Source organism: Hippopotamus amphibius, chromosome 2, assembly GCF_030028045.1.
Source record: "Hippopotamus amphibius kiboko isolate mHipAmp2 chromosome 2, mHipAmp2.hap2, whole genome shotgun sequence".
Classification (NCBI taxonomy): Eukaryota; Metazoa; Chordata; class Mammalia; order Artiodactyla; family Hippopotamidae; genus Hippopotamus; species Hippopotamus amphibius.
In genome coordinates this window covers 199,537,146-199,552,483 of record NC_080187.1, presented here as the reverse complement: position 1 = coordinate 199,552,483, position 15,338 = coordinate 199,537,146, and the positions used below count along the sequence as shown (strand labels likewise).

The window sequence follows — 15,338 nt, the reverse complement described above, 5'->3', positions numbered from 1 at the left end:
TATGTCTTCTTTGGAGAAATGTCTGTTTAGGTCTTCTGCCTGTTTTTGGATTGAGTTGTTTCTTTTATTGTTGAGTTGTATGAGCTGTTTGTATATTTTGGAGATTAAGCCCTTGTCTGTCAAATCATTTGCAAATATTTTCTCCCATTCTGTAGGTTGTCTTTTCATTTTTTTTATTGTTTCCTTTGCTGTGCAAAAGCTTGTACGTTTGATTAGGTCCCATTTGTTTATTTTTGTTTTTATTTCTGTTGCCTCGGGAGACTGATCTAAGAAAACATTGGTATGATTTATATCAGAGAATGTTTTGCCTATGCTGTCTCCTAGGAGTTTTGTGGTGTCATGTCTTATGTTTAAGTCTTTAAGCCATTTTGAGTTAATTTTTGTGTAAAAAAAATACGGAACACTTCATGAATGTGCGGGTCATCCTTTCTCGGGGGCCATGCTAATCATCTCTGAATTGTTCCGGTTTGAGCACATGTGCTGCCCATGCAGCACCAGTTAGGTGTGATTATCCCAAGTTCTTAGAACATGAGGTTGGTATTCAGAGAGCTTTGACGACAACCACAAGGTTGTCAAGGCCATTGTCAAGGTCCGACAATCACAATTTAAATAAAAGTTCGGCTTCAAAATATGCCTTTTCCTCTTGACACCATCCTGACTTGTGGTGATTGTTCAACTGAGTTGCTTTGCTTGCTTTCTTTGGTGTTTCTTTTTGTTTTTTTTTTTTTAAGTTGGGGAGTAAGGGGTAGGAAGTTTGGGCACAAGGGAGCATGGTTTTTTGTTTTGTTTTTTTAGTAAAAATGATTTTTTGTATTTTATAAACATCTTAGTGTTTCTAGAAGGAGGTTAACTAGATAAATTTCAGGGTCTAAATACACACACCCCACCCTTCTCTTATCTAGGGACTGTACTGAGTGAAAGATTATGGTGCCCTGACTTGGATAGTCCAAAACCCAGTTCTATTCTCTACCTCTTCTACACAGTCATGGATGACACACAATGACAGCATCAGTAGAACAAAATATATGGCATTTATTAAACATATGTGACATAGGTTATAATATCAAAGTAGAGCATGCATGAACAAATTATTTATTCCTTTAACAGAAACACCAATTGATACTGAAAACATTATGTGATTAAATTTCCACAACATACAAAATTCTTTCAGTTAAAGTGAGAAAGAAAGAAAAAACAAATCACAAGTTGAATAAATACAGTGATTTCAGCTGGCCCCGTAAAGGCATAAGGCACAAATTAAACCAAGGGATTAGCACATCAGGACGAACCGTGTCTGCCCACACGGGGACGGGCTGCAGCCGAGGCTCCCACGCCCCTGCACACGTCCTCAGCACCCGCCCCTTCCTTCCCGGGGTCACATTTCCCCATGTGCCTGCACTCCTGTGGACAGGCTTCCCTGTAGCAGAGAAACACAGCTTCTAATACTTTTACGGGTAAATAAAACTTTCATGCTGTAACAAATGATCCTGGCTTGAGTAACATGAAATTTCAAGTTAATGCCCTTTTTCCTCCCAACCAAAGTCTAGTAAAACAGAAAATAGTGAGGGAATTCTCCCTGCAGGACTCAGTGTCTTCATGGAAAGCTAACAGCGGCCCAGTACAGCAGGGTACATACACTGGTTGGGTGTTTGAAATATGACCTTGAAACCTCTCTCTCCTGCCCTCCCCCTCCACCCCCACTTTCCTTCATGTTTTAGAAGTGGATCAGAACCTCAGCAATCTCCACTGGGGCTTAAACAGTGTATAGGAGGAAGCAAGAGTCACCCTTTCCAGACTTCAAGCCGCAGGGTTCCAGGGCCTTTGTCCATCAGCGAAAAGTGCACGTCTCCAAGTGCTTAAGTCAGAGTTTTCTTCACAGTTAACTCCAGGACTCGTGTGTATGGGGTATAATTCCTGGAAGGCATTAAGATCTCACGAGTCCTACCTGTTTGGCTGAAAAATGAGAAAAGGCAGTCAGGAATATGAAACAAAACTCACCATATGCTTCACATGGTAAGATAACTCTAGGAAATCCTTTTCAACATTTAAAAATAGACTGCAGTAATGTAGTTGAATATTTCATTTAAATATTATAAGAGGGACCATTTTTTAGCAACTTTTTAAAAAATTTTATTGGTGTGTAGTTGATTTACAATGTTGTATGTTTCAGGTGTACAGCAAAGTGACTCAGTTATACATATATTAATTCTTTTTCAGATTCTTTTCTCCTATAGGTTATCACAGAATTTTTAAAAATACATTATTTATTTATTGGCTGTGTTGGGTTTTTGTTGCTGTGCACGGGCTTTCTCTAGCTGTGGTGAGTGGGGGCTTCTCATTGAGTTGGCTTCTATTGTTGCAGAGCACGGGCTCTAGGCGCATGGGCTTCAGTAGTTGAGGCATGTGGGCTCAATAGTTGAGGTTCGCGGGCTCTAGAGCACAAGCTCAGTAGTTGTGGTGCACAGGTTTAGTTGCTCCGTGGCCTGTGGGATCTTTCCGGCCCAGGGCTCGAACCCATGTCCCCTGCGTTGGCAGGGGGATTCTTAACCACTGCACCACCAGGGAAGCCCCTATCACAGAATACTGAATAGAGTTCCCTGTGCTATACAGTAGGTCCTTGTTGGTTGTCTATCTTATGTATAGTAGTGTGTGCATGTTAATCTTGAGCTCCTGATTTATCCCTCCTGCCCACATTTCCCCTTTGTTAACCATAAGTTTTCATATCTGTGTCTGTTTCTGTTTTGTAAATAAGTTCATTTGTATCATTTTTTAAAATTAGATTCCACATGTGAGTGACACCATATGATATTCGTCGTTCTCTATGTTGCTGCAGATGGCATTATTTTGTTCTTTTTTATGGCTGAGTAGTATTCCATTATATGTGTGTACCACATCTTTATTCCTCTGTCAGTGGACATTCAGGTTGCTTCCATGTCTTGGCTATTGTAAATAGTGCTGTAATGAACATTGGGGTGCATGAATCTTTTCTAATTATGGTTTTCTCCAGATATATGCCCAGGAGTGGGATTGCTGGGTCATGTGGTAGTTCTGTTTTTAGTTTTTTAAGAAATCTCCATACTGTTCTCCATAGTGGTTGTACCAATTTACATTCCCACCAACAGTGTAGGAGGGTTCCTTTTCTCCACATCCTGTCCAGCATTTATTGTTTGTAGACTTTTTGATGATGGCCATTCTGACCAGTGTGAGATGCTGCCTCATCGTAGTTTTGATTTGCATTTGTCTGATAATAAGTGATGTTGAGCATCTTTTCGTGTGTTCTTTGGCCATCTGTATGTCTTCTTTGGAGAGTGTCTATTTAGATCTTCTGTCCATTTTTTGATTGCGTTGTTTGACATAAAGTTGCATGAGCTGTTTGTATATTTTGGAGAGTAATCCGTTGTTGGTCACTTTGCAACTATTTTTTCCCATTCTGCAGGTTTTTTCATTTTGTTTATGGTTTCCTTTACTGTGCAGAAGCTTTTAATTAGGTCTCATTTGTTTTTATTTTTTTAATTGAAGTATAGTTGATTTACAATGTTGTGCCAATCTCTCCTGTACAGCAAAGTGACTCAGTTATACACATACAGATATTTTTTTTATATCCTTTTCCATTGTGGTTTATCACAGGATATTGAATATAGTTCCCTGTGCTATACAATAGGACCTTGTTGTTTATCCATCCTGTATATAATTGTTTACATCTACTAATCCCAAACTCCCAGTCCTTCCCTCCCCCATCCCTCTCCCCCTTGGCAACTACAAGTCTGTTCTGTGTCTCTGAGTCTGTTTTTGTGTTGTAGATAGGTTCATATGTGCCATATTTTAGAGTCCGCATGTAAGTGATATCACATATGATTTCTCTTTCTGACTTACTTCACTTAGTATAATAATCTCTGCTTGCATCCATGTTGCTGCAAATGGCATTATTTTATTCTTTTTTTTATGGCTGAGGAGTATTCCATTGTATATATGTAGCACATCTTCTTTATCCATTTATCTGTCAATGGACATTTAAGTTGTTTCCATGTTTTGGCTTTTGTGAATAGTGCTGCTATGAACATAGGGGTGCATATATCTTTTCTAATTATGGTTTTCTCTGGATATGTACCCAAGAGTGGGACTGCTGGATCATAGGGTAATTCTGTTTTTAGTTTTCTGAGGACCCTCCACACTGTTGTCTGTTGTGGCTGCACCAACTTACATTCCCACCAACAGTGTAGAAGGGTTCCCTTTCTCCTCACACTCCACAGCATTTGTTATTTGTGTACTTTTTGATGATGGCCATTCTGACCAGTGTGAGTTGCTACCTCATAGTTTTGATTTGCATTTCTCTAATAATTAGTGATGTTGAGCATCTTTTCATGTGCTTTTTGGCCATCTGTATGTCTTCTTTGGAGAAAAGTCTATTTAGATCTTCTGCCTATTTTTTGATTGCGTTGTTTGTTTGACATAGAGCTGCATGAGTTGTTTGTGTATTTTGGAAATTAATCCCTTGTCAGTTGCTTCGTTTGCAAATATTTTCTCCCACTCTGTGGGTTTTCTTTTCGTTTTGTTTATGGTTTCCTTTGCTGTGCAGAAGCTTTTGTTTAATTAGGTCTCATTTGTTTATCTTTGTTTTTATTTTTTATTGAATTGTAATTGATTAACAATGTTGTTGCCAATTTCTGCTGTACAGCAGAGTGACTCAGCTGTACACATACAGACATTCTTTTTAATATTCTTTTCCATTGTGGTTTATCACAGGATATTGAATATAGTTCCCTGTGCTACACAGTAGGACCTTGTTGTTTATCCGTCCTATATATAATTCTTTACATCTGCTAATCCCAAACTCCCAGTGCTTCCCTTCCCCACCCCCCTCCCCCTTGGCAACCACAGGTCTGTTCTGTGTCTCTGAGTCTGTTTCTAATTTGTAGATAGGTTCATTTGTGCCATATTTTAGAGTCCGCATATAAGTGATATCATATGGTATTTGTCTTTGACTTATTTCACTTAGTATAATAATCTCTAGTAGCATGCATGTTGCTGCAGAGGACATTATTTCGTTCTTTCTTATGACTGAGTAGTATTCCATTGTATATATGTACCACATCTTTATCCATTCATCTGCCAATGGACATTTAGGTTGTTTCCATGTCTTGGCTATTGTGAATATTGCTGCTATGAACATAGGGGTGCATGTATCTTTTTGAATTATAGTTTTGTCCAGGTATATGGCCAGGAGTGGGATTGCTGGAGGATATAGTGACTCTATTTTTAGTTTTTTAAGGAACCTCAATACTGTTTTCCATAGTGGTTGCACTAACTTACATTCCCACCAACAGTGTAGAAGGGTTCCCTTTCTCCACACCCTCTCCAGCATTTGTTATTTGAAGACATTTTAATGATGGCCATTCTGACCAGTGTGAGTTGGTACCTCATTGTAGTTTTGATTTGCATTTCTCTAATAATTAGTGATGTTGAGCATCTTTTCATGTGCCTGCTTGCTATCTGTATGTCTTCTTTGGAGAAATGTCTATTAAGGTCTTCTGCCCATTTTTCAGTTGGGTTGTTTTTTGTTGTTGTTGAGTTGTATGAGCTGTTTGTATATTTTGGATATTAGGCCCTTGTCTGTCGAATCATTAGCAAATATCTTCTCCCATTCTGTAGGTTATCTTTTCATTTTTTTTATGGGTGCCTTTAATAGCTTGTTTGATTAGGTCCCATTTGTTTATTTTTATTTCTATTGCCTTGAAAGACTGACCTAAGAAGACATTGGTATGATTTATGTCAGAGAATGTTTTGCCTGTGCCCAGGCTGTTTTTCTTTCTCGGGATTGCTTTGGCTGTTCAGGGTCTTTTGTGTTTCCATACAAATTAAAAACATTTTTTGTTCTGGCTCTGTGAACAATGCCATTGGTGATTTGATAGGGGTTGCATTGAATCTGTAGATTGCCTTGGGTAGTATAGTCATTTTGGTAATACTGATTCTTCCAATCCAAGAACATGGTATGTCTTTCCATCTGTTTGTGTCATCTTTGATTTCTTTCATCAGCATCTTAAAATTTTAAGAGTACATGTCTTTTGTCTCTTTAGGCAGGTTTATTCCTATGTGTTTTATTCTTTTTGATACAATGGTAAATGGGATTGTTTCCTTAACACATTTTTGACCAGAGATGTATTACAGCCGCAGGCATTAATTTTTGCAAAAATCCCCCAGTCAATAATGTGTTAATTTTCTCTTTCTGATTGTTGTTAGTGTATAGGAATGCAAGAGATTTCTGTGTATTAATTTTGTACCCTGCAACTGTACCAAATTCATTGATGAGCTCTAGTAGTTTTCTGGTGGCATCTTTAGGATTTTCTACATATAGTATGTCATCTGCAGACAGAGACAGTTTTACTTCCTTTCCAATTTGGATTCCTTTTATTTCTTTTTCTTCTGTGATTGCCGTGGCTAGGACTTCCAAAACTATATTGAATAAAAGTGGTGAGAGTGGACATCCTTGCCTTTTCCTAATCTCAGAGGGAATGCTTTCAGCTTTTCACCATTGAAAATGTTAGCTGTGGGTTTGTCATATATGGCCTTTATTATGTTAAGGTTCCTTTATGCCCAGTTTCCGGAAAGTTTTTATAAATGGGTGTTGAATTTTGTCCAGAGCTTTTTCTGCATCTATTAAGATGATCATATGGTTTTTATTCTTCAGTTTGTTAATGTGGTGAATCACACTGATTTGTGGATATTGAAGAATCCTTGCATCCCTGGGATAAATCCCACTTCATCATGGTGTATGATCCTTTTAATGTGTTGTTGGATTTGGATTGTTAGTATTTTGTTCTTCAGTGATACTGGCCTATAATTTCCATTTTTTGTCTGCTTTTGGTTTCAGGGTGATGGTGGCCTCACAGAATGAGCTTGGCAGTGTTCCTTCCTATGCAATTTTTTGCAAGAGTTTGAGGAAGGATAGGTGTTAACTCTTCTCTAAATGTTTGATAGAATTTGCCTGTGAAGCCATCTGGTCCTGGACTTTTTTGTTTGTTGGGAGTTTTTAAATCACAGTTTCAATTTCAGTATTTGTGGTTGGTCTGTTTTGTATTATTTTCTATTTCTTCCTGGTTCAGTCTTGGAAGGTTGTATCTTTCTAAGAACTTGTCCATTTCTTTTAGGATGTCCATCTTATTGGCATATAGTTGTTTGTAGTAGTCTCTTATGATCCTTTGTATTTCCATGGTGTCTGTTGTAACTTCTCCTTTTTCATTTCTAATTTTATTGAATTTTTTTCTTGATGAATCTGGCTAAAGGTTTATCAATTTTGTTTATCTTTTCAAAGAACCAGCTTTTAGTTTCACTGATCTTTTCTGTTGTTTTCTTCATCTCTATTTCTTTCTGCTCTGACATGTATGATTGCTTTCCTTCTACTAACTTTGGGTTTTCTTTGTTCTTTCTCTAGTTGCTTTAGATGTAAGGTTCATTTTTTTTATTTGAGATTTTTCTTGTTTCCTGAGTTAAGATTGTATTGCTGTAAACTTCTTTCTTAGAACTACTTTTGTCACATCCCATAGGTTTTGGATAGTTGTGTTTTCATTGTAATTTGTCTCTAGGTGTTTTTGATTTATTCACTGATCCATTGGTTGTTTAGTAACATATTGTTTAGCCTCCATGTGTTTGTTTTTTACAGATTTTTTTTCTTGTAGTTTATTTCTAATCTCATAGCATTGTAGTTGGAAAAGATGCTTGATATGATTTCAATTTTCTTAAATTTACCAAGGCTCACTTTGTGCCCCAGCATGTGATCAGTCCTGGAGAATGTTCCATGTGCACTTGAGAAGAAAGAATATTCTGCTGCTTTTGGATGGAATGTCCTATAAATATCAATTAAGTCTATCTGATCTGTTGTGTCATTTAAAGCTTGTGTTTCCTTACTGATTTTCTGTCTGGATGATCTGTCCATTGATGAAAGTGGGGTGTCAAAGTCCCCCACTATTACTGTGGTACTGTTGATTTCTTTTATGGCTGTTAGTATTTGCCTTATATATTGAGGTGCTCCTATGTTGGGTACATATATATTTACAATTATGTCGTCATCTTGGATTGATCCCTTGATCACTATGTAGTGCCTGCCCCTGGAGCTCCTGTAGGTGCTGTTCTGTTTCCTGGGAGCGCTCTGAGGGAAAGAAGCTCTTATGGTGGTCCCACCCTCTCCTCATGTGTCCCCTAATAATGGTGCCTTGCCTCTCTGGCAAGCCCAGGCTTCTTCTGAGTACACCCTCAGTTGCCATAGTCTAGCCTCTTCAGGCTGTTTCTGCGCAGCCAATGCTGGCCTCTCCCTGGGTCTAACCTCTGGAGCCTGAACTTCAGCACCCAGCCCTGCACTGACAGACCAGCGTCTCAGGCTAGGGAGCACAGGGTGGCAAGTGCCAACCTTATGTGCAGGTTACTCTCCCTTTTGCCTCCCACAGACTGGTTACTGTGCTCTCCTCCTAGGAGGAGGAGACTGCTGTGAGGAGACTTTCCAAAGTGCAGAAACCTTTCCTGCTTCACAGCTCCCTCCCCGGATGCAGGCCCCATCATGATTCCTTCTTTTTCTTTTTCCTTTTGTCCTACCCGGTTACCTGGCAGTTTTCTTGCCATTTCAGAAGTCTAACATCTTCTTTTGGCATTTAGTAGATGTTCTGTGTGAATCGTTCCACTTGTAGATGGATTTTTAATGTTTTGGTGGGAGAAGGTGAGCTCCACGTCCTACTCCTCTGCCATCTTGATCCCCCTCCCTGGAGCCAGCCCTTATTTTCAGCAACTTTTAAAAGTAATACTAGGTATCTGTGATTCAGAAGATTTTTTAAAACATGCATTCAAGGAACTCACAGTTAGGCGGGAAAGACATATACATAGACATAAAAAGCTGTACTGGATGCTCTGCATTTGCCTGTTCAGACCCACCCCCACTTCTCCACCCCACCCTGTGCCCTGGGAAGCTGACCTGAAGGTCAGCATCATTGGGCTCCCTCAGCCTTTACCTTCCAGTTGGTTTGGACCAGTTGGGAGATAGAGGCAGGGGATGAGAGAAGGGAGGCCAGGACATCCGTTCCCTCTGGCCAGTCTGCAGCTTTGTGGTTGGCTACCTTCCTTTAGCAAAGGCCACACTCCAGCTCCCCACTTCATCTCTTCTACCAGTTTTCTCTCACCACTTCTTCAGGCCCAGGCTGGAAACATCTTCCACTGTTTGCTAGCTCCAGAGCAAGCCAGTGTCCATTTTTGATTTCCCTAGAAGCCACCCTCAAATTTGTACACAGTCTCTTCATTTAACTGTCTTCTGTTTTCCCTGTGAGGACCCTGAGCAATTCAAGAATGAACACATTATGGGCAAACTGATGGCAGAACAAGTTAGCTTCACTGGGAGGAAATTGGCCCAGGGAAGGTGAGCCCTGAAGGATGCCTAGGCGTTCCTCAAGTGGGTGAGGAAGAGGTGGGAATTCCAGGCAGATGGGCAGTACGGAAAAGAAGGGTGAACACAGAGGCCATGGTGTGGAAAGGAGACACACTTGGCAGGACTGGAGCAAGGAGTTCATGATGAAAGTGGCAGAAGACAAGGTCAGGGTGGAGGGTGGGAAAGAAGGGCCCTATGTGCCTTACTAAGGGGTTCAGAAGGGGACAGCGAGCCACTAAAGGTTTTTAAGGATGGGCAGGATATGCTCCTATTTTTATTCTAACAAGATTCCTTTGCAGGGTTAACTGCAAAAGGGTTAGTCTGGAGGCAAGAGGTTACTTAAGAGAATTTTGCTGTTTAGGAGGTGAGAGGGACCATAAGAACTCAAACTCTAGCAGTTGCACTGGAGGTAAAGTAGCAAGGAAAGGTTAAGACAATATTTGGGAGGCAGAATTAACATGGAGAAAATATCCCATTTCTTTTTCCGCCTAGACACGTAACTACTTTTCCCAGCCTCCCTTGCAGTTTGGTAGGCCACATGATTATGACAGGCAGAAATTATGTATATTACTTGCAGGTTTACCCATATCCATTTTGCAGCCAAAGATATTTTCCTAAAAGGACAATCAGAGCATATTACTGTTCTTAAAACTCTTCAAAGTCACCCCCTTGCTTCCTGGATGGATTCTAAACTCCTCTGCAGGGTGTAAAGGCCTCCACCATCTAACTGTTACATCTCCTGCCTGGCCTTGCTAAGAAACAGCTCTCCTCATGTACACACTGCTTCACAGCTCTGCCATCCTCAGCTGTCCCCTCTGCCTTGAGTGCTTCCCTCATCGAGTTGATCTGATGAATTCCTGCCTATATTCCAAGCTTCAAACCAAACATCACCTCCCCTGTGACAGTCTCCCCAATTCCCCACAGCAGTGATAGAAACTATCATCCCTTTCTCTACGTGCTCCCTGTTCTTTGAGCAGCACTGCTCAATTTTCTGCTTCCACAAGGTTCACTTTTGCTAAACTTTGCCATCAGCAATACCTCCCATTACCCTGCAGTGATTTTCAAGTATGGTTGAGAGACAGCATCTTAATAGGGTATATCAGAAGCTTGAGGGGGAATCTTAAACGTCACATGTCTTTCCCCAAAAGAGTCAACATATCTTTTCCTTGCTCCTCCCCTTGAAAATGACTGTCACAGAGGCTTGTGACACACTACTGGAAGCATCTCATTGCACCACTGGTCTGTGTACATCCTCTGCTAGTTATAATTTCATGAAGCATGAAAACCATATCTCGCTCATCTTCACGACCTCAGTGGCTCACTCAGGCCAGGCATAGAACTATCACTGCACGGATGGATGACAAAGGGAATCAGAGGACTTCGAGGAGTGAGTGGTCAGTGTCACCTTCACCTGCCACAAAGAGACTCCATAAGATCTGGCAATTCAAGGGTCCCCAGGGACCCAACAGGCAGTTTAGTGGAGTGCCAGGGGCAAGAGCCAGATGGCAATTTGTGCCAACTCCTGTGAAAATTCCACAGAACAGAAATAGTCTCTGGTGACAATATCCTAAAAGCCCATAAAATTCAGAAATATTTATAAAGGTGAACCCTCTGGGTTTCAAAAACAGGGTCTCATATCCCACCCTTTCAAAAAGAAGTGACGTATTTTATTTAGTTGATCACTAGGAAACAACAGGATTTCAGGAATACAAATAATTTCAACCACAGAATGAAAATTCAGCCATTTTCTTTCACATATTAAGGCTATTGTTAACCTTTTATTAATCCATAAAGGGGCAATTCCCCTGGGGGAAACAATAGCAGAGTCAGCAAATAAAGCTTTGACAAAAAGCTACTTTGTGTTCTGGTCTCTACAACAGAAATATGAAAACGTAGGCATTTTAAAGTGCTTACTGTGCGCCAGGCACTTATGACTACAAAGAATATCTTTCATTAAATCATACCTATTAAGACATAATTTATTAGTTTGCTGGAAACTGAGTTTCACTAAAGGGCAAGAGAAAGAAGTCTCTTTTCTTCTGGTATTCAATGTTTTGTTTTCCACTTTTCTCTTTGAATGAAAGCTAGCTGACCTAAAATTGCTCTCAATGACTTTAATATATATCAAACTTTTCAAATCAAACTCTTGACTTTTTCTTTTATGTAGGTGTTTAAAAGCTCCCCAAATCATGGTGAGTGCCTTAGCACCCCTTCCCTCTCTCCCTGCTCTGTTGTAAGATCCTTGCTTTCTAGAAGTCTGTGCAACACAAAGATGAGATGAAGGAGGGGAAGAATTTGAGGAGGAGAAACTGGAGGCAGGGATGGGACTGAGTAGATTAGACAGAACACTAGACTCAAGGAGGCTGGTGCAGTGGTAGTGAAGAGGTATGAAGCAAGTCGGGAAGGAAAACCCAGCCCCGAACGAGTGATTGATTCCAGGAGCAAAGTAATTCACAGCTCAAAAGGGACTGCAGAATACTGAGCTTAGGCAGTGGGGACAGTGGTGGCGGCATCCATAGAAATATGCAAACATGGTCACTGCCCTGGGCGCTTTATGCCTGTATCTTACTTAATCATCTCAGCAAGTTTCAGGAGGAAATACTATCAACATCTTCCCCTAGGTAAGGAAACTGAGATTCAAGGAGGTTAGGAATTTGTCCAAAGCTATAGATGGAGCAAGAGGCAGATCCAGGACCCAAACCCAGGTCTAATTAACAAGTCACTGCTCTTAACCACAACTAGAGGACCTGACTTTGATGGAAAAAAACAATGTGCTCAGCTATGGACAGGGTGGGTATGAAGATCAAGTGGTGCCCAGCAGGCAGCTGGGAATGAGGACCTGTACGCAAGAGAGAGGTCTGAACTGCCTGATGGTGTGGCCACCAGGAAGAAAGAGGGGAAGCCATGAGACTGGATGCCATCTTTGCAGGAATGAGTGTTGCCAAGATAGGACCATGAGGAGTTTCCATGGTGAGGATCTGGGAGCAGAAAGTGGTGTCATCCAAGAAGATGGAGGACAGGCCATGGAATTAGGGAGAGAACCAGGAGAGGACAGTCCCACAGGAAGCAGACATTCTTCTGCTTAGAAAGAACCATCAAATACTACAGAGAGATGACTCCATTCAACAAATATTGATTGATTGCCTGTGTGGTACGAGGCCCTGTTCTACGTCAGGCCCAGGGCAACTGCATTTAGTGACATGGATGTAAATCCCTGCCCTCATGGAGCTTACGTTCTAGTGAGAAGAGAGAGAACAAATATAAGAAGTAAAACATAAGCAAGAATTGCCTCTTTCAACTCCTTTCTCACTTGGTGTGGACTCTCATTCATACTGCCAATGAATGTTTATTGAGCATCAGGAAAATGCTAGCCTAGGGCATGGGAGCCCAGGGTTCTTGTCCACAGGAGTGCACAGTGCCAGCAGGCACGGGAAATGGTGGGGGTGGGAAGGCAGGAATAAAGGGGCTTAACGGCTCTATAAGAAAAGGCTGGTTTCAAATTTTTTCAGGAGCACATAAAAATAGAGCAGCTTTAATTGTAAGTCAGATGCTATTAGCAGTAGCACAGCATGTAAGACTTGCAGGTATATAGAGAAATGGGTCAGAGGTGCTGTACTGCTTTACAGCATTACTGGGCTTTGTGCCCAGTGCCTGGAACATGCTGGGACACCTGTGATGTCACAGCTGACAGAGACCTCATCAAACACTGGGGCATCCAGAGTTTACACAGTGTCTAAAGGGTTCCAAACCACTGATAGTTTAATTGAAGAGCTCAATACATGCTGAACCACTATCCACTTGACTAAGCTATCAATCGATTTAATAAAATCACTAACAGCCGCCAAAATAAAATAAGTTAATGAAATGTCTTAGCATACCCAGGTTCATTTATATTTGATACAGTATCTGGAACAGGATAGAAAGCCCAGAAATAAACCCACGTACCTATGGTCAATTAATCTCTGACAAAGGAGGCAAGAATGTACAATAGAGAAAAGACAGTCTCTTTAATAAGTGGTGCTGGGAAAACTGGACAGCACTATGTAAAAGAATGAAATTAGAGCATTCACTAACACCATACACAAAAATAAACTAAAAATGGACCAAAGGCCTAAATGTAAGGCCAGATACTATAAAACTCTTAGAGGAAAACACAGGCAGAACACTCTTTGACATAAATCACAGCAATATCTTTTTGGGTCCACTTCCTAGAGTGACGAAAATAAAAACAAAAATAAACAAATGGGACCTAATGAAACTTAAAAGCTTCTGCACAGCAAAGGAAACCATAAACAAAATGAAAAGACAACCTACAGAATGGGAGAAAATATTTGCAAACAAAGCAACCAACAACAGATTACTCTCCAAAATATACCAACAGCTTATGCAGCTTTATGTCAAACAACCCAATCAAAAAATGAGCAGAAGATCTAAACAGTCATTGCTCCAAAGAAGACATACAGATGGCCAAAAAGCACATGAAAAGATGTTCAGCATCACTATCTATCAGAGAAATGCAAATCAAAACTACAATGAGGTAGCACCTCACACCAGTCAGAATGGCCAGCATCAAAAATTCTACAAACAATAAATGCTGCAGAGGGTGTGGAGAAAAGGGAACCCTCTGACATTGTTGGTGGGAATGTAAATTGCTATGACCACTATGGAGAACAGTATGGAGACTTCTTAAAAAATTAAAAATAGAACTACCATATGCTCCAGCAATCCCACTCCTGATCATATATCCAGGGAAAACCATAATTAGAAAAGATACATGCACCCCAGTGTTCACTGCAGCACTATTTACAATAGCCAAGACATGGAAGCAACCTGAATGTCCATCGACAGAGGAATGGATAAAGAAAATGTGGTACATATATATACAATGGAATACTACTCAGCCATAAAAAAGAACAAAATAATGCCATTTGTAGCAACATGGATGAACCTAGAGATTATCATACTAAGTGAAGTAAGTCAGACACAGAAAGAAATATCATATGATATCACTCATGTGGAATCTAGTTTTAAAAAATGATACAAATGCACTTACTTACAAAACAGACTTACAGATATCGAAAACAAACAGTTACCAAAGGGGGGGGGGGGTAGGGGTGGCTAAATCAGGAGCTTGGGATTAACATACACAATTACATATAAGATAGATAACCAACAAGGACCTACTGTAGAGCACAGGAAGCTCTACTCAATATTCTGTGATAACCTATATGAGAAAAGAATCTGAAAAAGAATAAATATATGTATACGTATAACTGAATCACTTTGCTGTGCACCTGAAACTAACACAGCTTTGCAAACCAACTATACTCCAATAAAATTTTAAAAAAAATACTTGACAGTGTCTTAGATGTAAAATCAGAGTTTTGATTTAGATAATAGGAATACTAGCTATTATTTATTAAGTTCTTAACTTTGGGCCAGTTACCATGCTAAATGCTTTACACATGTTTTCATTTAATCTCATAACAACACTGTAAGATTTGATATTGTCATCTTCATTCCCATGTTAAGGATGAAATCACAGAGGTTTAAGAGAGATTGAGTAACTTCCCCAGGGCTGTGCTCAGCTAGCAGCTGGCCGCGCAGGGAACCCCACGGCCTGAGCCTTCCCACTGGACTGCACCGCGGGAGAACTGGGAGTAAGAACAAAACTTACCTGTGTAACTGAGGCTTAATTCATTACTTTTATGGCTCTAAGATATTTTGGGAGCCTGTTTTTTAAACATTCTGGAAAACACCATGGAGTCTTTTATTAGTTAGATGCAAATCTGAAGTCCACATGAGAACCAGGAATTGTGTTAGAACATACATAACACAATTTAGCAGCTCTCTATTGAGTATTTTAAGTCTACAGATGTACCACACCAGGACTCCAAAAGTATGGTTCAAATTCTGGCTGTGTGGCTTCTAGTGA

At 40.3% G+C, this 15,338-nt stretch overlaps 1 protein-coding gene and 1 non-coding gene across 5 annotated transcripts in view; both read right to left on the bottom strand.

Annotated features, from left to right (window-relative positions):
- Positions 1 to 389: 389 nt before the first annotated feature.
- Positions 390 to 495, bottom strand: LOC130847295 (U6 spliceosomal RNA). The gene has a single exon (XR_009052071.1). It is a non-coding gene; the product is annotated as a U6 spliceosomal RNA (small nuclear RNA).
- A 517-nt stretch (positions 496 to 1,012) lies between these two features.
- MYZAP (myocardial zonula adherens protein) overlaps positions 1,013 to 15,338 on the bottom strand; it is a 93,908-nt gene continuing 79,582 nt past the window's right edge. For all 4 annotated transcript variants that reach the window (XM_057722485.1, XM_057722486.1, XM_057722487.1 and 1 more), the window contains one exon: positions 1,013 to 1,953. In XM_057722485.1, the coding sequence (XP_057578468.1) occupies positions 1,857 to 1,953 (97 nt within the window). In that variant the 3' untranslated portion in view covers positions 1,013 to 1,856. The remainder of the gene's footprint in view (positions 1,954 to 15,338) is intronic.